Source organism: Giraffa tippelskirchi, chromosome 12, assembly GCF_054371585.1.
Source record: "Giraffa tippelskirchi isolate mGirTip1 chromosome 12, T2T-mGirTip1v1.2.pri, whole genome shotgun sequence".
Lineage (NCBI taxonomy): Eukaryota > Metazoa > Chordata > Mammalia > Artiodactyla > Giraffidae > Giraffa > Giraffa tippelskirchi.
Genome location: NC_137286.1, coordinates 42,745,322 through 42,767,537, shown reverse-complemented (window position 1 = coordinate 42,767,537; position 22,216 = coordinate 42,745,322). Strand labels below are relative to the sequence as shown.

Below are 22,216 nucleotides of genomic sequence, written 5' to 3'. Positions count from 1 at the left end.
GAATGGCAAATTTGAGGTTTACAGGGACACATGCATTTTTTTCTGGAGAGAAGAATGCATAATTTTCAATAGATTCTCAAGAGGATCTATTACCCTACAGCTGAAAATCAATGAAAGAGAGAAAGACAGAGAGACACATAGAGAGAGAATATGAAGTACCTTACCAAGTGTGAGGAACAGTGAAGTCAAGCAGGTAGCCCCTTTTCAGCTAGTACAGCCCCCATTACAATCCCCTCCCAGGGCTTCCTCAGAATACTCCTTCAAAAAGACTGGTTTCTTGACACAATTTCACTCAGCTTCTACTCTAATTCAACTAGAATTTTCTCAATTTCTAATCTCTCCGAGACCCTCACAAGACGACACCTTTCCTGATGAGATTTGCACACTCTTTCAAACCAACACCATGTTAGCACTTTCCTGATGCCCGAGTTGGTGGTGATTTTCCTTACTGTCATCTCATCCCAAAGCCACTGTAGTTTAACTCTCCACAGCACAGCCTGGCTCTTCACTCTCTTCCTCTGGGTCTGATTCTTTCCTCTATCTTTGGTTTGTTGTTGTTCAGTCGCTAAGTCCTATCCGACTCTATGTAACCCCCGTGGGCCGTAGCTGGCCAGGTTCCTCTGTCCATGGAATTCTCCAGGCAAGAATACTGTAATGTGTTGCCATTTCCTCCTCCAGGGGATCTTCCCAACACAGGGATCAAACCTGCACCTCCTGCATTGGCAGGAGGATTCTTTACCACTGAGCTACCAGGGAAACCCCACAATTCACTGTGTTTTGACACCTTTGACGTGATTTTCCTCCACACCCATCAGTAGCACTCTCAAAATCAATGCCTGGGTGGAATAAGCGCTGGTTTTGAAATCTGTTTACATTTAATGTTATGTTAGACAGTGCAGCCTTTGGTACCTAAATGACAATATTTCTAATAAAAATATTGCTACTAGCATTTACTGAACACTCTCCAGGTGCCAGACATTATTTGGAATGCTCGGCATGACTGACTTATCTAGTCCTGACAGCAACTCTACAGAGGTGGTACAACTTCTGTTCCCAGATTAAAATGAGAAAGTCAAGATACACAGAAAAGTTCAAAAACTTGTCCTGTTTACACAGCTAGTAAACAACAGATCCAGTATTTAAACCCAGGCAGTCTGATCCCAGACACCAATTTCTTAACTGTATTTCTTCTCTCTTCCTTAGTATCCTCATCTATAAAATGGACTGGACAACATCAAAACTACCATGTAAGGGGACTGGTGGGATTAAATGATATGCATGTATTATAAACCATTAGATCAATATTAGCAATAATAGAAGGGATGCAATGTGGTACACTTGGTTTCCCAGCTCCTAGGAAGCCAGTGTGTCACATGCCACAGTTCTGGTCAATGAGGCAAAATTCCCTGGGGAGGACTTCTCTCCCTGACTAAAGGGTACAGTATTAAAAGAATGCCTTGTGCACCACCTTCTTATTCATCACCTGACATGCCGGATGTGTTGTCTAGATGTTTAACAGTGACTTAGCAACAACAGGTGAAAGCCATAGTCTAGGCTGAAGAAGGAGAGACAAGAGCCTGGTTCCGCAAAAACATAGTAAAACAGCTTTCCCAAACCTGACTGCCTACTCCAGACTTCTGCTTAGAAGAGATATGTAAACTCCTGCATCTATAAATTGGGTTTCCTGTGATTTGCCACAGAATGTATCCCTCCCTGATACTCATCCCTCAAAGCCAGCTCCTTGGAGAAGCTCATGGGACCTCCACGAATTCACCGTTCCCAGTCTCACCTAGGCCCCTTGCAGCTACTCCTCTGCCTCTTTACCATCCTCTGGGGAGGAGGTCGCACATGGGGCTTGTGGGATCTTAGCTCACTGGCCCCAGATTGAACCTGGGCCCCAGCAGTGAAAGTGCAGAGTCCTAACCTCTGGGAATTGTCCTCCTCATAGTGTTTGAAGAGTTCCTTACTCACCTCAAGTCTCTGACAGTCCCCTCACTTTTTTTTTTTTTTATTGAAGTACAGTTGATTTACAATATTGTGTTACTTTCAGGTGCACAGCACTGTGATTCAGTATTTTTGTGGATTATATTCCATTACAGGTTATTACAAGATATTGGGTATAATCAATTCCGCATGCTATGCTGTGTATCCTTGTTGTTTATCTATTTTATATAGAGTAGTTTGTATCTATTAATCCCATACTCCTATTTGTCCCTCCCCCTTCCCTCTCCCCTTTGGTAACCAGAAGTTTGTTTCCTATATCTGTGATTCTGTTTTATTTTTATTTTTTTTAGGGAGTCTGAAACCTTTTTATAATTCCTTGGCATCATAATATTAGCTCACCAAACACCAACTAGGGCTTACTGTCTGTAACAGACAATTCATACAGTAGTACATTTTGCAACTGAAAGAATATTAAACCTGTTTCTCAAGTCACTAAGCACCCTTCTGCCACAATTATTCCCAAAGCTTGCACAGATATTTTGTTGTACTCAAATTATTTTTTCTACTGTTAAGCCCTTTGCCAATGCTTTATCCTAAAGAAGAAGGAAGTGATGTAGAGATCATAGCTTCCAATGAAGAAAAGGATGGCTGGAGAGTAGGGTCATCTCCCTTGATCCTTCAGCCAATGTTAACTACGTGTCAGACACTTTTTCATACATAGTTTAATTTGATCCTCACAATGACCCTAAGAGCTGAGCACAATTATTATCCCCATTGGTGAATCTGTTTAAGAACCTTCACTCTCAAGCAGCTGATTCTACCTCCTAATGAACAGAGTGTAAAAAGAAAAAAAAAAAAACTGTATTGGAACACAGTTAATTTCTCAACATGTTCTCCAACGGCACCTAGAGTTACCCAGTTCTTAACATGGTATGATTGTGTACCCCCTCCTTTAGTCCTGGGAAAATCCTTCCCTCCATTCATTCTCTCATCTTCTATTTACTTCTAAACCCACTGCAACCAGGCTTTGGTTTTAGCCAGAAATTCATTGAAACCACTCTTGCTAAGGTCACAGATTTGGCTTCAAATTGCCAATGAGAAATTTTTGGACTTTTATTCCAGTTGACCTCAAAACAGCATTTCACATGGCCGACTATTACCTCCTTTTTTGGAATTACTTATTCCTTCAGCTCCCATACCGTTTCTGCTAAGTTCTGCGTTTACCTACTCTTCTCATTATCTTTTCACTTGAATCCCCTCAAACTTTTTCCCTGGCCAAATTCTCATGCCTTCCTAATATATTGTATATATTATCTTTGGATAAACTCAGTTAATTTATAACTAAAGGGAATTCCCTGGTGGTCCAGTGGCTAAGACTCCACGCTCCCAATGTACGGGGCCCAGGTTTGATCCCTGGTCAGGGAACTAAATTCCACGTGCTGCAACTAAGAGTTCGAATGCCACAGCTAAAGATCCCGGGTGTCACAATGAAGATGGAAGATCCCATGAGCTGCAACTAAGACCCGATGCAGTCGTAAAAAGTTAATTACCTAAAAAATATATGTATTAAAAAATGTATAACTAAAGACCACTAACAACAATGGACTGTCACATTTCAGATCAACTCTTTCACCCCAAACAAAATATAATCAACATCTGGTTGAAGGTATCAGAAAAGTACCAAAGCACTGAACACTTATGGGGCCAAATTTCTGGAAAGAAGAAAACCCAAGAAGGTGAACCCTTATTTTTGGTATGCATCTCCTCTCCATGCATTCCTTCCCCAGATGGACAGAAAAGAAATCTACCCAGCTGCTCAGGCTGGGAAATCTGCATCATTCTAGCTTCCTCTTCTCTCTTACAGTTTTCACTCTATGAATTAGCAAACTCTGCTGACTCTCCTAAATCTCTCTGCCCTCTCTGCTCCTTCCTCTACCTCTCCCACCTGGCTACAACCCTGACGAAGACATCATTATTTCAAACACCCTTGAGTATTTAAATGTGGCATCCTAGTTGGACTCCTTGCTTCCAGGCTCACCTCCACAAGTTGCCAGAATCACTTCATTAAAATGCAAATCTAATCAAGTCCCTCCACTGCCTAAATTGCTGTAATGACTTCACTTAACCTGAAATGTGACTCACAACAATGAAGGCCTTTATGACTCCTGAATGCCACTGTGTCTTTCCTCCCACCCTAACAGATGTGCCATCCTAGGTTACTCAAGAAAGTCCAGGCTTCACTCTAATGTCACGCCATGAACTTTGTGTTTCCTCTGCCTGGAAAACCCTCTCCACCCTCCAATCCTCCTCTAAGGTTCTCCCCATTTGGGGAGAATGAGTAAAATCCCCATTTCTTAGACTTCCTTAGCAGTCCAATGGTTAGGACTCTGTGCTCCCAATGCAAGGGGCACAGGTTCAATCCTGGTGGGGAACTATGATCCCACAAGCCAATCTGTGGCCAAAAAAATAAATAAACTTTTGGCTTCCCCGATAGCTCAGTTGGTAAAGAATCCCTCTGCAATGCAAGAGACCCTGGTTTGATTCCTGGGTCGGGAAGATCCCCTGGAGAAGGAAACAGCTACCAACTCCAGTATTCTGGCCTGGAGAATCCCATGGACTATACAGTCCATGAGGTTGCAAAGAGTCAGACAGGACTGAGTGATTTTCACTTTCACTTTCTATTTCTTAAGTTACATCCAAATAAACTCAAAGGAATGAGATTTTAAAGTAGGAACACACATACAAAAAAGCACTGGCATAAGGCATACACGTATAATTTTTTTCTCTTTAAGGCAAGGGGTAGGCAAACTATACCCTGAGGGTCAAATTTAGCCTGCAGGCTAGTTTTGTAAATAAAACTTTATTGGAACACAGCTCTTCCTATTGGTTCACTGGTTGCCTGTGGCTGCTTTTCACCTGCAGCAGCAGTGTTGAGTAGCTAAGACAGAAACTATATAGGCTAAAAAGCCCTTAAATATTTCCTCTCTACCCCTAATTTTTTTTTTTTTAATTAAAGAAGATATTACCAAACTTAAAAGGTGGAGAATTCTGTGTATCTATAATTTAGAAACTACTGATTCTACAAACACGAACAATACTGAAAGTCAAATGACAAACTGAGAATATATAAACAACAAATATTATATATTTACAACAAATAGTTACCACAAATAGTATATATTCATGATACAAGTGAGGAAAAGATCACCATCAAAATAGGGAAAATAGTAAATGACTTCAGCAGCTAATTGAAAGATAAAAAAGTATAAATGGACAATAAATGCAGGACAATATTTCAATAAATACAGGATGATATTTTCTATCTTGTAAACAATCAAAAGGGGGCAAAAGAAATAATGACTCCTAGTTCACCTTAAAAAACATCAGCAAATTTAAAAAAAATAGTTGTACTCTGTATTGGCAAAAGTTCAAAGAAACAGATAATCTTAAGAAGAGGTAATGGGAATAAATTGTGATCTATTACACTTTGGGGGAGAAATGTGTCTTTTAGAACACCAGTCAAAAGTTCTTACTACCTAAAAACCTTAGCAATGGGAAAATGTTATTTTACTATCAGACGGTCTAAAGCACATGCTGTTGTATGGTAATGTCGTACTGGGTTTAAAACCTACTTTTTTCAGGAGACACGTTTGACTTTGACTGTCCCCGCACCAGCCTGCAGGTGGCGCCATCACCAGCACAGACACCACAGTTGTCCTCCTTGGCGTTGCTCCCCAGTTGCCGGTCACAGCCCACTGCCTGCAGACAGAAGATGGCGGTCAGGAGCAGGTAGAGATATGGGCATATCAGACCTTATGTATTTCAGAAATCATACTGATGGTGTTATTCTTTTTTTTTTTAAATCAGTTTATTCATCTATTTTTTAACTTTACAATATTGTATTTGTTTTGCCATGCATTGACATGTATCCTTCTTAAATGTATGAGTTGGCTCTCTTTGATGAGAACATAGATTTTAAAATATATAATAATAAATAAAGGGACTTCTCTGGGGGTCCTGGGGTTAGGACCTCTGGATTCGCCTCCCAATGCCCAGGATGTGTGAGTTTGATTCCTGGTTAGGGAGCTAAGATCCCACATGCCTCATGGCCAAAAAAAAAGAAAAAGAAAAAAATCCCCAAACATAAAACAGAAGCAATATTATAACAAATTCAATACAGAATTTGAAAATGGTCAAATCAAAAAAAAATCTTAAAAATAATAATATACAAAGCTTTACAGCACCATGTCATCCAAAAGCCAAAGAATTAAAGATGAATGGAAGCTGCCCCTTGACACTCCCACCCTTAGTTTTTTATTTATACTTCTATTCAGCTATTTTATGTACATAAAATGAAAGGAACATTACAAATACTTCCTGTCTCCTCTTCCCCCAACCCCTTCCCTCTCTTTCTGCTGCTGCTGCTAAGTCGCTTCAGTCGTGTCCGACTCTGTGCGACCCCATAGACGGCAGCCCACCAGGCTCCACCGTCCCTGGGGTTCTCCAGGCAAGAGTACTGGAGTGGGGTGCCATTTCCTTCTCCAGTGCATGAAAGGGAAAAGTGAAAGTGAAGTTGCTCAGTCGTGTCCGACTCTTAGTGACCCCATGGACTGTAGCCTACCAGGCTCCTCCATCCATGGGATTTTCCAGGCAAGAGTACTGGAGTGGGTTGCCATTTCCTTCTCCACCCTCTCTTTCTATCCCTACCCTAGTCCTGTTCTCTCATTTCTTCCCCCAGATGACCACTATTTTGAGGTTGATATATAGCCTTCTGGTCCATAGTTTAATTTAATTTTTTCTGTTTTTAATCTCAATCTATACCTACATCCCTGGTCTTTGAATCATAAAGAATCTGCCTGCAGTGCAGGAGACCCGGGTTCAATCCCTGGGTTGGGAAGATCCCCGAGAAGAGAATGGCAACCTACTCCAAGATTCTTGCCTGGAGAATCCCATGGACAGAGGAGCCTGGTGGGCTACAGTCCATGGGGTCGCAAAGAGTCAGACAGAACTAAGTGACTAACACACATACCTATATCTTATTCATAATGATAAATCCATCTCTCTCAATATCCTGTATCTGAATCTTTGTATCTCTTTCTGTATCATTATCTATATTTATACCTACATATCTTTACTTGTATATGTATATATATATATATATATATGTGTATATAACTCTTACAAAAACTTTTATAAATAATTTTTAAAATATAAGGAATTAACAAGAGAGATATCTCAGAATATGCTTATACTGACATCCTTCAGTCTCTTGTGAATTACTACTTTTTGTGAGTGAAGTGAAATGAAAGTCACTCAGTCGTGTCCAACTCTTTGTGACCCCATGGACTATACAGTCCATGGAATTCTCCAGGTCAGAATACTGGAGTGGGTAGCCTCTCCCTTCTCCAGGGGATCTCCCCAACCCAGAGATCAAACCCAGGTCTCCCACATTGCACGTGGATTCTTTACCAACTGAGCCACAAGGGAAGCCCAAGAATACTGGAGTGGGTAGCCTATCCCTTCTCCAGCAGATCTTCCCGACCCAGGAATCGAACCAGGGTCTCCTGCGTCGCAGGCAGATTCTTTACCCACTGAGCTATGAGAGAAGCTTTTGTGAGTAGTGTGTGTGTGTATCTGCTGAACTGTGAGCTTCCTTACATGAGAAAAAGGGCTATGTCTTATATTTCTTTTTACTTTATAAATATGACTTTTACATGGCATACGCCCAGTAATATTAACACTAACTAATCAGCTGTTTTATCTCTAACTCTCTGCACTCATTCAGTGTTATTTGTATTTATGCCTGGTAGTTAAGTGCAGAGACCTTGGAGGCAAACAGCCTGATTACAACAACTACCCAGTCCTACCACTCCTTTCAAGATGCAGGATGTGCAACAATGCAAACTACTCTAGGAGACTCATTTTCCTCAAGAGTAAAATAGGGACACTCAGACATACTTCACACAGGGTCTATACTAGGAATGAAGTGAGAAAACATTTAAAACTCCTAGTACAGTGATTAGAATACTCAATAGGGACACTCAGACATACTTCACACAGGGTCTATACTAGGAATGAAATGAGAAAACACATGTAAAACTCCTAGTACAGTGATTAGAATACTCAAGGGGCTCTCAACAAAAGAGAGCCCCTTGAATCACCTCTCTCTGTTTTTCATTTTGCCTGGACTCCCGGGTTGAGCCCCTATACTTCGGCTTGGGGGAACTGCTGGATCAGAGTCTGTATCCAAGGTGTTGACGGGAATATAAAACTGGAGGAAGTCGAAACCACATCTATAGACTATTCTTCCCAAAGTGCTGCTGCTGAAGGGAAGGAACAAGATCAAATGAAAGTTTCAGGGAGAGGTGGGAAAAGTTCCAAGGAAGTTTGAGGAAAAGCCTATGATTAGAGATATTTTCAAATTCACAGAGGGATGTTGTGAAGAAAGGCTTTACATTTGTTCTGTGTATTTTCAAACGGTGAAAGCTACAGGTTTAGGTGTAATTTAGTTCAATATGAGAATGTTTTTAGAGTCAGAGTTATCCAACAATAAATATTCAGTCACAGGCTAGGTAGGAGACCTTGGGGCAGGAAAACTGGAGAGGGGATTAAATTATTTGATGAGCAGCTGAATCCTCTGAGACACTTTCATTCTGATTATATGATTTTTTATAAAGATAATAGTGAAATAGTAATAATAATAGTTGATTTTTATTGAATGCTGGTGTTATGCCAAGCATGTAATACACATTATTTCATTTAATTTTCATGGCCACCTTTTGATACCTTTTATCTCTATTTTACAAATTAGGCATCTGACTGTTTCTGAGGTTACATGACTTTCCAACATTACACAACTAGTATATTGTTTGAATATCCAGATCCTCTGACACCAGAATCTTATCACTATGCTCTACCTTCCTCACCTTTAGTATCAGCAGATGGACAATAACAAACCCAGTTATACAGGCTATTATACTAATATTTACTAAGTACATGTGGAATAACTTAAGAGTGATTGATTTTGGAACCATACTTGCATGGTTAAGATTCAATCAATGAGTAACTTGTGTTCAAGCAACTTTCTCCAAGGGGAGTAATTCTACCATTAAATTATAGAAATACTGTTCCTGGGCCAAGCTCTGTCCTCACACATGTGAGTCCCTGAGCACTTTGCATTTCATGAGAATGAGAATCGCCCTTTATCTGGTCATCCAGGAAGGGTGTGGGTTTAGGAGCTAGGATGGGTTTGTTTTGAAGGGTGTTTAGAGCCTTGCATGATCTTGGGCAATCGAATACCTCCCTGAGCACTGATATTTATTTCATAATTTTTAAGCTACAGTTCATCCAAATCTTGCAGCCAAAAAAAGCATGTGAAAACATCACAGAAAAATAATATCTGAAAAGATCTAATTGCCTTGTGATTCACAGGAGATAAGCCAAAATGCCCTTGAAACTGAGGGACTACTGAATATTGGCTCTCAGATCTCATCATAATCAACAATGAGCAACTTTTTAAGAATTGCCTGAAGCATTTTCAAGTTCAGTGACTTCTCCTGAAGTCAAGATCTCTAGCTGTAATGATTTAACAATCACTAATTGATAAACATGTCAATAAAATGTATTAACATCCACACAGGCCAATTTGTATAGAGACAGGCATTACAGAGTCTAAATTAATAAGATGGGATTCCTATTTTACAGTGCAGTTGATGAGATAAGTTACACAAGATAAGGCATAATATAAATAAAAATTTAAGATATATGAGCAGTGCTTTGGGGAATAAATACTCATATATAAATCGTCACTTCAGCGAAGGATTATTTCATAGTTCTGGCCTATGATTTCCTACACTGTTCATAGAAGTCAGTGTTTAAATAAGGGTCTTTATTCCAGATGGAGCAAAGTATGAATTTCCCAGATCAGTCAAATTTATTCCTTCAAGAAGCAAATAATTTTTTGAGTCAACTTCTGTTTGAGATCTCTGAAAATTGAATTCTACATTAAAAAAAATGCTAACATTTCTGCCTGAAAAATCAGAGTATATGAAGCTATGGCAGTCATTAGGAATATTCATAAATAATTAGTTTCTCCCTTCAGCCCATGGAGGACTGCACCTCCCCACTCCTTTAGAAATAAGTGTGGTCATTGACTGTCTTTGGCCAACGAAATATGAGTCTAAGTGTCTGCATCACTTCAGTTAGAAGCTTCAAGAGTCAATGCATGAGTCACACGCTCCCCTCCTCACTACTGTAGTTATTATGCAAAACGTGTGTGCAAATAAAGGCTCCTTCAGTCTGGGTCTCTGAGACATTCAAGGGCAGAGACCCCTGCTGACCCACATTGGCCAAGTAGCATGAGTTAAAAGTAATCTTTGTTTTAAGCCATGGAGCTTTTGGAGGATTGTTTATTACTGAAGGAAAACATAGCCTGTTTTATATTGGAGTTCTATTTAACTATTGATGGATAGAGCAAGGTCATTAACATCATGGTGTTGCTTGAAATTGAACACTTCACATTAAAATCTAGATTTCTGGCTCCTGTTGACAAAAACTGATGTTTATATATGGTTGATCCCTTGAGCACATCAATAACCAGGTATATATTCTCCAGCTCATGATAGCTCTCATTACTCACTATGACTATACCTGAGCAGTCTTTCTCCCTGAGGGGGGTATAGATGTTTGAGTTTCAACCTCTATCCTAAACTGTCTAAGCATCACTCATCTATTGTGCTGACTGTCGTCTACTAGAATCACATCTCATTTCCAGTTACAAACTTCAGTGATACTTGTAGCAACACAAAAAGTACAAATATCATCAATATAGCACAAAGGTTAAAATAACAGATTTTGGAATTCAGTTTCTTGGGTTCAAATTCCAGCTCTACCATTTTCTAGCTGTATCATCAGGGCAAATCACTTAGCCTCTTCAAATTCCAGTTTCCTTATGCAGAGAGTGAGGATAATGATTATCCCAACTTCAGAGTGTCTGATGAGCTAACACAGCCAAGGGCTTAGACAATGCCTGACCCCTAGTAAGCATCCAGTATGCGTTGGATGCTGTTCTTTTTACTAGAAACACAGAGTGATTTCTTCATTTACCCAGTTATCAAGGAATTCAATAAACCTGAAAGATACACTGGACTTGTTCTGCAGATCTGGTTCCAAACAGGTCCTATTTCTGGTAAAAATCAGGCCCCCAAAGCAGAAGCAAATTTCATTGAGTCTTGTTATCTCATGCTAGATGCAGTGCTCAGACTCAGGGAATTTATGTGAACATTATCCCGTGGAAGGAAAGATACTGAAATCAACTGAGAAGCATATGAATCACTTCTGAAGAAGTGCATACAATTCTTTTGACCTGGACAGCCTTACCAGAAGAGCACTCAGCTTTCAGCATGGTACCACCTGCCCAAAAAATCCGCTTGCCCATCAGACTCACAAAAACATGATAGGAAGCACACATTCTACTTTCTTTTTTTTTTCACCTGATCCTAGTTCCCCAACCAAGGGTCAAACCTGTGCCCTGCCCTCTGCATTGGAAGCAAGGAGTCTTAACTATTGAACCTCCAGGGAAGTCCCAGGAAGTACACATTCTAGAGGGACTAATTCAGCATTGAAAACCACCTTTATCCTGTGCACCTGCTCAGTCACTCAGTCGTGTCCAACTCTTTGTGACCCCATGGACTGTAGCCCGCCAGGCTCCTCTGTCCATGGCATTTCACAGGCAAGAATACTTAAGTGGGTTGCCATTTCCTACTCCAGGGGATCTTCCTGACCCAGGGATCAAACCTGGGTCTCCTCCACTGGCAGGTTGATTCTTTACCACTGAGCCACCTGGGAAGTCCTCTTGTTAGCCCAACTTAACTTATTATCTGCTCCGACCCCATCTTCCCCAGATAATCTGCCACATTGCCACTTGACTGACCTTCCTAGAGACAATCCCAACCAAGCTATTTCTTAAAAAATTCTTCACTGGCTCCTCTCACAACTTTCAGAATTAGTTCATGATTGGTTTCCACTTACATCTGCAGTCTCAACTTCTAGCATTGTCCCACAGGTATTTTTTTCATCTCAACTCTACAGAATGAGTCAAAGATGCTTAAACACACCTACTGTCCCATTTCTTTACAAACTCGATTCTTCTGCCTGGGATTCTCTTTCTCATCTTGGTTTATGTAACTTCTACTCAAGTCTTCAAAGCCTCAGTGTCCAAACATTACCTGGATTGCACTGCTCCTCTTTAGCCCAGATTAAATCGTTTTTCATAACAATTTATTGTCAAAAACGTGTAAAACAAAAAAGCATAATTCCACTGAACAAAAATAGCTATTATTATTATTTCATGGAAGAGCCCAAAAGGTAACCGGTGGTTATAAAGGGAAATCATTGACAGCATATATAATAGAAGAATAAAGTCATAAACTCTGACCTTTGGGAAGATTAGTCAACAGTAAACATCAAATAAGATGGTTTATGAGAAGAAGAGAAAGGAAGAGAGATTGGTTAGGCCACCAAGGCAGATTGGCTAGTCTAGTTTTGGAGTAAAAAGGTGAAAGAAGAGAGGGAAAAAAAGTGAAATGTGAGAAATTTGATAGAAGTATCAGGATAGAGGACATGTAAGCAAATACACTTGGTGACCACAACGTGAATTCAGGAAGGTGACACTGAGAATTGTGGTGTCATAAACAGAAATGAATAGATAGCAGTTTGAATAACTAGTGGATCTGGGAAGAACAATACTAGTTTATTTGAGAAGGGGTGGGGACTGGAGGAATTCCTATGGTGTATTGGAGGAATTTGTGGAAGCTCGTAGAGTGGACATAAAACTTGAACTAGAAAATTCAAGATTGGAGGCTGAGAGAGAAATAAAAGAAACCAAGAGATATGAACAACCTTTGCATCTGCAAGTAGATAAGACTCATTTATTCAACCGGTTTTTAACTAAGGACCTTTGATGGAGACAGACATTGTGGGAGTACTGGGGTATGAAGTGAGTTGAAATGTACAAGTTAAAAAGATAAAGAATGTCATGGTAGCTCAAAAAACAAGATCCAACTATGTTGTCTGAAGGTAGAATTGACTCAGCAATGGATTAGATGTGTAGATTGAAAGAGAAGACTCAAGAATGATTTTTTAAAAAGGTACAGATGAACCTATCTGCAAAACAGAAATAGAGACACAGATGTAGAGAACAAATGTGTGGACACCAAGTGGGGAAAAGGGGGTGGGATGAACTGGGAGATTGATCCTGACACATACACACTACCATGTATAAAATAGATAACTAATGAGAACCTACTGTCTAGCTCAGGGAACTCAAGTCAACGCTGTGTGTGACCTAAATGGGAAGGAAATCCAAAAAAGAGAGAATATATATATATATATATATATATATATATATATACATAGCTGATTCAATCTGCTTTCCAGCAGAGAGTAACACAACACTGTAAACAACTGTACTCCAACAAAATTTTTTTAAGAAAAGAATGACTCCAAGGTTTTGTGGTGAACAATTGGAGATTGTTTTCCAGATAGAGGGATGTAGGAAGGAGAAGCTCATCTGATAAGCAAGACCACGGTTCCTCCAAGCATATGAAGTCAGAGATACCTGGCAGGGTCTGACACTTGGTAGATGGTTAGGGACATTTGCTACTGTTACTGCTGTTTTTGTTATGAACATAATAGGGTAGATGGCTGCTGCTGCTGCTGCTGCTAAGTCGCGTCAGTCATGTCCGACTGTGTGCGACCCCATAGCTGGCAGCCCACCAGGCTCCTCCGTCCCTGGGATTCTCCAGGCAAGAATACTAGAGTGGGTTGCCATTTCCTTCTCCAGTGTATGAAAGTGAAAAGTGAAAGTGAAGTCACTCAGTCGTGTCTGACTCTTCTCGACCCCATGGGCTGCAGCCTACCAGGCTCCTCCCTCCATGGGATTTCCCAGGCAAGAGTACTGGAGTGGGTGCCATTGCCTTCTCCAATAGGGTAGATGGAATAGTAAGCATTCCCTATGCTTACAATTTTTTCCAGTGATCCAAGGAATGGAGTAGAATTCTATTCCTTCCCTACAATCCCCACACTGTCTCAGCAACCTGTCATAGTCCCCTGAGTCCTCACCTCTATTACAAGCCATGGGGGGTTATACCTCAGTCACATTCATCACAACTCTGCAAAGATCACTCTAAAAAGTCTGCTGGAGTACACTCATGCTAATTACTTAGTAAACAAGTCACTGCTCCCACAGGCCTCAAACAATGAATTAATTTTAACAAGAAAATTCAGAGAACCTATCAATACCAATAAGTCAGTAGTTCTCAAAGTGGGGTCTCTGGGCTAGCAGCATCAGCCCCTCCTGGAAACTTGTTAGAAAGCAAATTTTGAGGCCTTACCCTAGACCTTTTGGGTCAGAAGCTCTAGAATTGGGGTTCAGAACACTGTATTTTAACAAGTTCCTCAGGTGATTCTGATGTACTTTCAAGTTGGAGAAACACTGATCTAGAAAAATCCACAAATCATATATTACAGTCTTTTGACTCTATATGGGCAAAATTTACACTATTTTGAATAAGTAAAATATAATCTACAGGTGAGTAACACTCTTTAAAATATGTTTTACATTAAAATCCTCAAAGGCAATATTTCATCTGCATGAACAGAAGTACAGAAGAGAAAGGTTATCTTTACTGACAGTGATTGCAGCACCGGCTGGAGACAGGGGCCTGGGAAGCAGATGTGGCTTACCTGGCAGATGCCACTGATACACATGTCCAAGGAGTCAGCGGTGCACCGCGTCCCATCCAGGACTTTGGGTGCCAGCTCCACCACTAAGTTTTGTCCACGGGCCTGACACCTGAGCGCGCAGGGGGCGGCAGGGTCGTTGTACTGTGGAAGCCATTCATAATAACGTCCCTGGTACTGAACATCATTGTAGGCTGAACACTGCTGGGCTCGGAAGTCCTCTGCATCTGGAGGGCAGTCCTAAGGCAGAGAAAAAGGGCCACAGGCACATCACGAAGTGAGCTGGGCCAGCACAAGGCTGAGCAAGAGTCCCATGAGAGCAGACCCCACATCTTTCTCTCTGGAAGTCACTTCATTCCTTCATTTTTTGTTGTTTTTTTTTCAAAAAACTTCAGAATCTTCAGTGTGGAATTCTACTGTGGAATTCTCTGATCATGGAGGGAATCACCTAATTTATTCTAATTATTTTTCCACTCAGGTAGTTTTTTTCAGATAATTAAAGCTTACCCTATGTAAAAGCCAAATTCTGCTCTATTTTAAGCATACTGAATATAAATTTTCAAACATATTACAAACCTCTTTGTTTTTGAAACAAGGGAAATGGAATGTTTTCGGAGTTTTCTCAGTGACCTAAGGTCTTCCATAGGAAATATTAATCATCATCCATGCCTTCAGGAGCCATTTCAACATAAATGATTATTAGCCATTATTTTAACTGGCCCCAAATTGCTGCACTAATGTGGGAACTTGCGTTTGTTTCACTGTTTTTGTCGTCTAGTTCATAGCCTTTCCTCTCTTGCTCTCAGGCCCCCAGCCATCACTTTACTGGTACCCAGCAGCAGCAGCAGAATGGAAAAAGACAACATAGCTTTTTCAAATCTTGTCTACAACAAAAAGCAAATAAACAGCCCCAAGGAGCTCTCATGTGAAAGTCATGGCCGACTGTTTGCGACCCTAGTCCATGGAATTCTCTAGGCCAGAATGCTGGAGTGGGTAGCCTCTCCCTTCTCCAGGGGATTTTCCCAACCCAGGGATCAAACCCTGGTCTCCCGCACTGTAGCCAGATTCTTTACCAGCTGAGCCATAAGGGAAGTCCAAGAATACTGGAGTGGGTAGCCTATCCCTTCTCCAGCAGATCTTCCTGACCCAGGAATTGAACTGGGGTCTCCTGCATTGCAGGTGGATTCTTTACCAACTGAGCTATCAAGGAAGCCCCAAGGAGCTCTCATACTAATGGTAAAAAGTGTTTGTACAAGTCTTGATGACTCAAGGATCTTATTTAATTACTAACCGATCTCATCAGACATTTTCAAAGCAAGATGCTGAATGACAAAAATGCTACTTTACTCTTCAAAACTGAGCACAGACTTCCCAATTAATGGGAATGAATTCACTTTTTAATTAAAGAAAATAGATTAAGAGAGGTAACATTTTTTTTTCGTATTGAAAAAGAAATAAATGTTCATTGTAAAAACTCTGGGAATAGTTTCTATTTAAAAAAAGAACAAATAACAAAGATTCTTATATATAAATCTTTGACCAAATTTTATTATTCCCAAGGGTAAACTTCTGGAAATAAAATTTCTGAGAAAAAGGGTATGTTTCATGAGCATTTCAAAATATTGCCTCATTGCCCTCCAGAAAGGTCTTCTTATTATCATCAGGATACATAAGTTCCCTTTTCTCAGTATCTCTTCTCGATTTGGGTATAATTTTCTAAAATGTTTTCTAATCATAAGTGTTAAATAGAATTTCAATTTTTTTAATTTCAATGTTTTAATTTGCATTTCTTTTCATTATTTAGGTTTAGTATCTTTTCATGTATATTTGCTTCTTGCATTAATTCTTTAAAAATTTGGTTTTTGTCCTTCATTTATCTACGGAATGTTTGTGTTTTTATTATTTTAACAGATAAAGCTATTAAATTTCATAGTGAAGTTATCAACTCTTTATTGTTTATATTGAAAATATTTTTCTCATTTAATTTTGTTTCTGGTGCTTTGTGAAGTCAAGAAGTTTTAAACTTTTATGTAGTCATATTCATATTTCCTTTCAAAGTTTCTTTCTTTTTTAATGAGATACGCTCTTCCCACCCTGCCATGAAAAAAGATAAACATTTAAATGTATTTTTCTAGTTCTTTTATAGTTTAGCAATTATATTTAACTCTTTATTGCATTTGGAATTTATTTTGATCTATGGAGTAAGGCAAAACTCTAACTTTATTTTTCTGCAAATAGTTATTAACAGATTATCAGCCAGAATTTTAAAATATAATTTCTTCTATTTATCCCCACTTGATTTTTGTATTTTACTGTGTTTATGCTTTGGACCTTTATAAAATGCCTCAAATCCTTTTTAAATATAGTATGGTCCATGGAATTCTCCAGGCCAGAATACTGGATTGGGTAGCTTTTTCCTCCTCCAAGGGATCTTCCCAACCCAGGGATCAAACCAGGGTCTCCTGCATTGCAGGCGGATTCTTTATCAACTGAGCTATCAGGGAAGCCTTTTTTGAATATAGGTAGGAAATACATAAAATATAATAAACTTTCCCCTGGAATTAGTTGTATTACTTTGCTGTGAATCAATCTAAAATCTTATATTGTGTCCACATTTTTCTTTGTTTTAGCAAGATTAACCCTCAACCAAGGTCACACATATGAAAGAATCAAGCTGAAGAAGATTAAGACTGGATGACATTTTTCTCTTGGAATAAGGGCTTTGTCTTCCATCTAGCCATAGAGAAGATCATCAGTAATATAATTATCTCAATTCCTCTTTCCTCAACCATGGCCTATTTTCTCTACATCTGACTCTTTGAAATCCAAACCAGAGAATTTAAGAGAGCAAGGTAAAAATAACTTCCTTTGCATCAGGCCCACTTACCATCCTAAGCGTGCTCCAGGAACTGCAAGTGCTAGCTGACTCCTGAATGTCTTAAACCCCCCAAACCAATGAAGCTTTACAAGGTCAGCTAATTAACAGAAAGCAGTTAGGAAGCCAGCCAAAGCTGAGCCCTTGCTGAAGGGGTGGCCAGGTTGGTCTGTGTGACCCAGCCTCCTTCACCAAGGTTGACTGTCAGAGGCAAACAACTAGTCCATGCCAGGTAAACCTTTCCCAGGAATTTGGAATTGCAACAGAAGAGTTGAAGCTGAGAACTCACATTAGTCTGGGCTAGGCTAGTCATTGTTTTATGTGATGCATGTTGAAGAAGAGTGAGCCAGTTCCCACAGCGAAGAAGAAATAATTAGACATGAAAGAAGGTCAGATCATAAACCATGGGTTTCAGTGGAAGGAGTAAGTAACCCGGGCTTCACTTTCTGATTCCTGGGTCCTCAAGATGTGCTTATGCCTAAATTCCACTAAACATCCATCCACCCATTCAGTGAATTCCATTTCTTTAAGCTAATCTGAGTGGGCTTCTATTACTTACAAATAATGACCCCTGATTAAGACAGCCATATATCTGGACAGTGTTCGCTTGATTACTAGGAAATATCACTGACATTCTCTCGTCATCACAACCTTTCACGTGAGGTAGGTCAGGATTATCATTAGTCTCGTTTTCATAAAGGGAGAAAACAGATCCAGAAGATCTTCAGTCGCTAGCCCAAAGACAGACAACTAGAATATGACAGAGCCAAGACTGAGTCCCAAAGTAGTGAGCATTCAATTCCATGATACTGCTTTCTAGTCATTCTGGGGGACACTGACTACTTATATTAATGCTTTCATTCACATGGTGCTCTTCCAGTGTCAACACTAAGCCTGTCTAGTCTGCTTCAGCTGGGTTCCATGCCCTGGCTAGAGACAATCTACGGATCCTTGTGTCTAAAGTTTAGCTGATGTTTAGGAAGCTTGGATGTCAAACATCCCTCTGCTTTCATTTCCCTGAGAAGTGTTTCTTCACATCAGTTAAGTTCAAGACAATACTTATTTATTAAATATACTTTATGGGTTTTGCCCAGGTGACATGCTGTGAGGAACACAAAAGAAGAATATCATCCATAAGCTACCTAGTGAGCTTGTTATCTTATTGGAGATGTAGAATCTATGTGCATGGAATTCATTGAAACAGTAGGTTATCTATTGCTTTTTGTAGACTTACAGCAGGACTTTGCAATGAAAGAAATAAAATTGTTATCCAAGAATTAAATTTAAAATTGAATAAATAGAGTTGATAAGCAAAGAATCAATCTGATAAGGAGAATAGATCCTAATCAGGAAGACTTGACTCAGTCAGGAAGGAGTAGCTGGCCTGGGAGGCACAGAAATGGAAAAGGAGAAGGAGGAGAAGAGAGATGAAGAGGAAGATAAGGAGGAGAAGGGGAAGAGATGGGGGGAAGGGAAGATGGAGAGGGAGGTGGAGAGGGTGGAGAGGTGTTGTACAGCAGACAACAAACAGCACACATTCAAGGACCATTCTAAAGGCAGAGGTCTCCCTTCCTTCCTAAAGCCATGAGAATACATTAACTTGTATGGATGACTTAGCGAGAGAAGTTGAGATGGAGACTATCTGATAAATTGAGTATTTTTATGCAAGAGAGACCATCTCCTAAGAGACAATTTATATAATGGGATTGGACCAAACTTTAATTTGGATTAGATATATTCCCCTAGATAACCAGTGAGTAGGGACTCAGGAGAAATACAATTTTTGTATAAGCAAATTTGAACATTTTATCTTATCTTCCTATCCATGTTGTAGTATGAGCTAAATTTCATGATCCTCTTACATAGCAAATGCCAAATTTCCCAGCATAAAAATAAATTACCATAGGTGGCCATTATCAGCTAGAATAAACAAATGATGCATCATGAAGAAGTAACAGTTCAGAAGGGACCTAAAGGTTGATATGATGTAAATAGGACAAGATATGAGAGTCAACATAAGCAAAAGGCAAACAGTAGAAATAAGTTCAATATCTATGAGGCACAGCCTTGTCCAGCCAGGGTGAATAAGATATAAATCTCACCAACTGCTGGAAGGCCTGAAATGCAAGTGAGGGGAATTGAAAGCAATAAAGACCTACAGTGGGGAGTGACACAGAAAAGGGACACAATACATGGCATTTTAGGAGGGCCAGGATGATAGCAAGATGGGCTGGATTTCTGGAGACAGATATGAGAGGAAGAGGTCCTTGCCTAAAGTAGGAGCAATGGGGAAAAAAAAAACAGCTCTAGGAGAAAACTGTCAGAAATTAGCCTATGAATATAGGATCCAGAGTATAAAGGATCTTTCAGGGGTCACATCAAATGTTACCTCTTCTGGAAAATTGTCAGGGAGCCCAGGGAACCCACTGTGCAGAATTACGCACGCCTCAGTCTGTGTTCGTATAAAAATGTGTTCGGGTGACAAAAACACTCTTTCCAAATTATGATAAACTCATTTTTAAAAATATGTTCCCTTTGCTCTCTTCTAGCTTTACCTTTAATCCCATAAAGCCTGGTATAAAAACATATGAGTGAGTGAATTCAGGTGCAAGGCCTCCTTGCTGACATGCATGACTGCCCTTGGAACTTCTCCACTTCTCCATATACCTCGATAAGGATAATTCTTCCCTGAGGCCTCAGTGGCCCAGCCCTGGCTGCAAGAGTCCATGCTGAGTGCTGATCGGAGGGTCATGTCTGAGGACAGCAATTACCCGAAGCCATAGGACTGCACACAGGCATGTTCTGTTCCCTTCATCTCGCAGGCCTTCCACCCAAAGTCTCATCTCCCCTAATCACTTTCAACTTTGTAGGGAGTACGAGGATTAAACTTACTTATTCATGAAAAGGCACTCAGAACAATGCCTAAGATTTTTAGTAGTACCTAATGAGTCTGAGCCATTGTTGTTGCTATTATTATTGATCTTGGTTAGGAGTTAGAAAGCTGATACACATGTGAAAAATTACATGGTGCTAAGGCTGAGAGCCTGAGCCTTCAAGCAACCAGGAACAGAAAAGTATTAGCAACCTTGAGAACAGGACTGAATGTCAGGTCTCCAGGGCTCACCGGCAGTGGCTTCTGCTTCTCAGTACAGCACACTCCCCTATGTGGCCACTGAATGACATCCCTTGGATGTAATGGGAGATCTTGCAGTCCTATCACATAGAGCTCTCAGGTCCCCAGCAGTGATAAGGAGATCTATGGGCTTCCCAGGTGGTGCTAGTGGTAAACAATATGCCTGCCAATGCAGGAAAAATAAGAGAACTTGAGTTCGATCCCTGGGTCAGGAAGATCCCCTGGAGGAGGGCACAGCAATCCACTCCAGTATTCTTGCCTGGAGAATCCCATGGACAGAGGAGCCTGGCAGGCTACAGTCCATGGGGTCAGAAAAGAGTTGGACACAACTGAAGTGACTCAGCATGCATGCATGCACATAGACTTATGGCATTGGACACCCTTGCAAGGTTTCTATAATCACTTCTGAAAAGGAACAGATCTTCTTACAGATAATCAACCCTGCAGCTAGGGCTGCATTTATCCATGTGGTCTGCAGCAGGGCTTGAGTATCATGGCTACAGATACTTGGCACATGGAGAGGGAGCGGTACCCTGAACACTACCAATATGAGAGACCTGCCACAGGTTGCCCTTCTTCCCTGAAAGGAATGTTGTTGGAAACTTTGCATTTGTAATGGCAAGTGCGGAAATTAATGTCCTATTCTAATGAAATCTCTCTAACAACCCTCATAGGACTCCAACTCTGAGAAACAGAGAGGGTGATATTTACATGGCTGTCCTCTCCACTAGCTCCCACCTCCTAAGCATCTCCTTTTTACCAGCCTAGAGGTGGTAAAGATTTCTGCAGATTCCTCTGAGGGGGCATCAGTTAGAGACCAAGGTACTCTCAAGACCCTCAGAGCCTCAAAGGCATCAGACCTTCACTCAAACCAAAGTTTGAGTTTGACCATTGCAACCAATACGCACCAGTTTAAGAGATTACATTTTATCTCTATACCTTATGGCACAATAATCCTAGACCTTTACCATCCTTGTGCTGAAAAGAGCAGTCTTTTGGAATTAGCTAGAACAGAGTCTCTCACACACACATCCTAGAATGAAATCTCATAATGCAATATCTTGATCTGGGCATTTAAAATGAATCCTTCAGATAGCTTCACAGAGTACTGCTTGACAGTATAGTGTTGTGAAATTTATTCTGGAATGACTGCAAGGGATTTGCCATACCAATTTGTCTGAGAAGACAAGCGGTTCCATGGTGTTCATCAGAATAATGCACCATCCCCAAAGATGGTCAAAACATAATCCCTAGGACCTGTGATTAGGCTACCTTATATGGTAAAAGGGGCTTTGCCCAAAGCATCCTTTGACTATGGTTAAGGACCCTGAGATGGGGAGATTATCCTAGATTATCTGGGTAGGCGAAACTTGTTCAGTTGTCATCAAAGGCCAATGTGACTACATAAAAATGGACAGAGAGATGTAGTGTTGCTGGCTTTGAAGACGGAAAAGGGGTCCACAAGCCAAGGAATGAGGGCAGCCTCTAGAAGCTGGAAAAGATAAAGAAATAGATCCTCCCCT

General features: G+C 40.4%; 1 protein-coding gene across 4 annotated transcripts in view; it reads right to left on the bottom strand.

Annotated features, from left to right (window-relative positions):
• ADAMTSL3 (ADAMTS like 3) overlaps positions 1 to 22,216 on the bottom strand; it is a 349,114-nt gene that overhangs the window by 189,209 nt on the left and 137,689 nt on the right. For all 4 annotated transcript variants that reach the window (XM_081546775.1, XM_081546777.1, XM_081546776.1 and 1 more), the window contains 2 exons: positions 14,689 to 14,925; positions 5,577 to 5,703 (listed from right to left, as the gene is read on the bottom strand). In XM_081546775.1, coding sequence (XP_081402901.1) covers positions 5,577 to 5,703; positions 14,689 to 14,925 — 364 coding nt within the window. The remainder of the gene's footprint in view (positions 1 to 5,576; positions 5,704 to 14,688; positions 14,926 to 22,216) is intronic.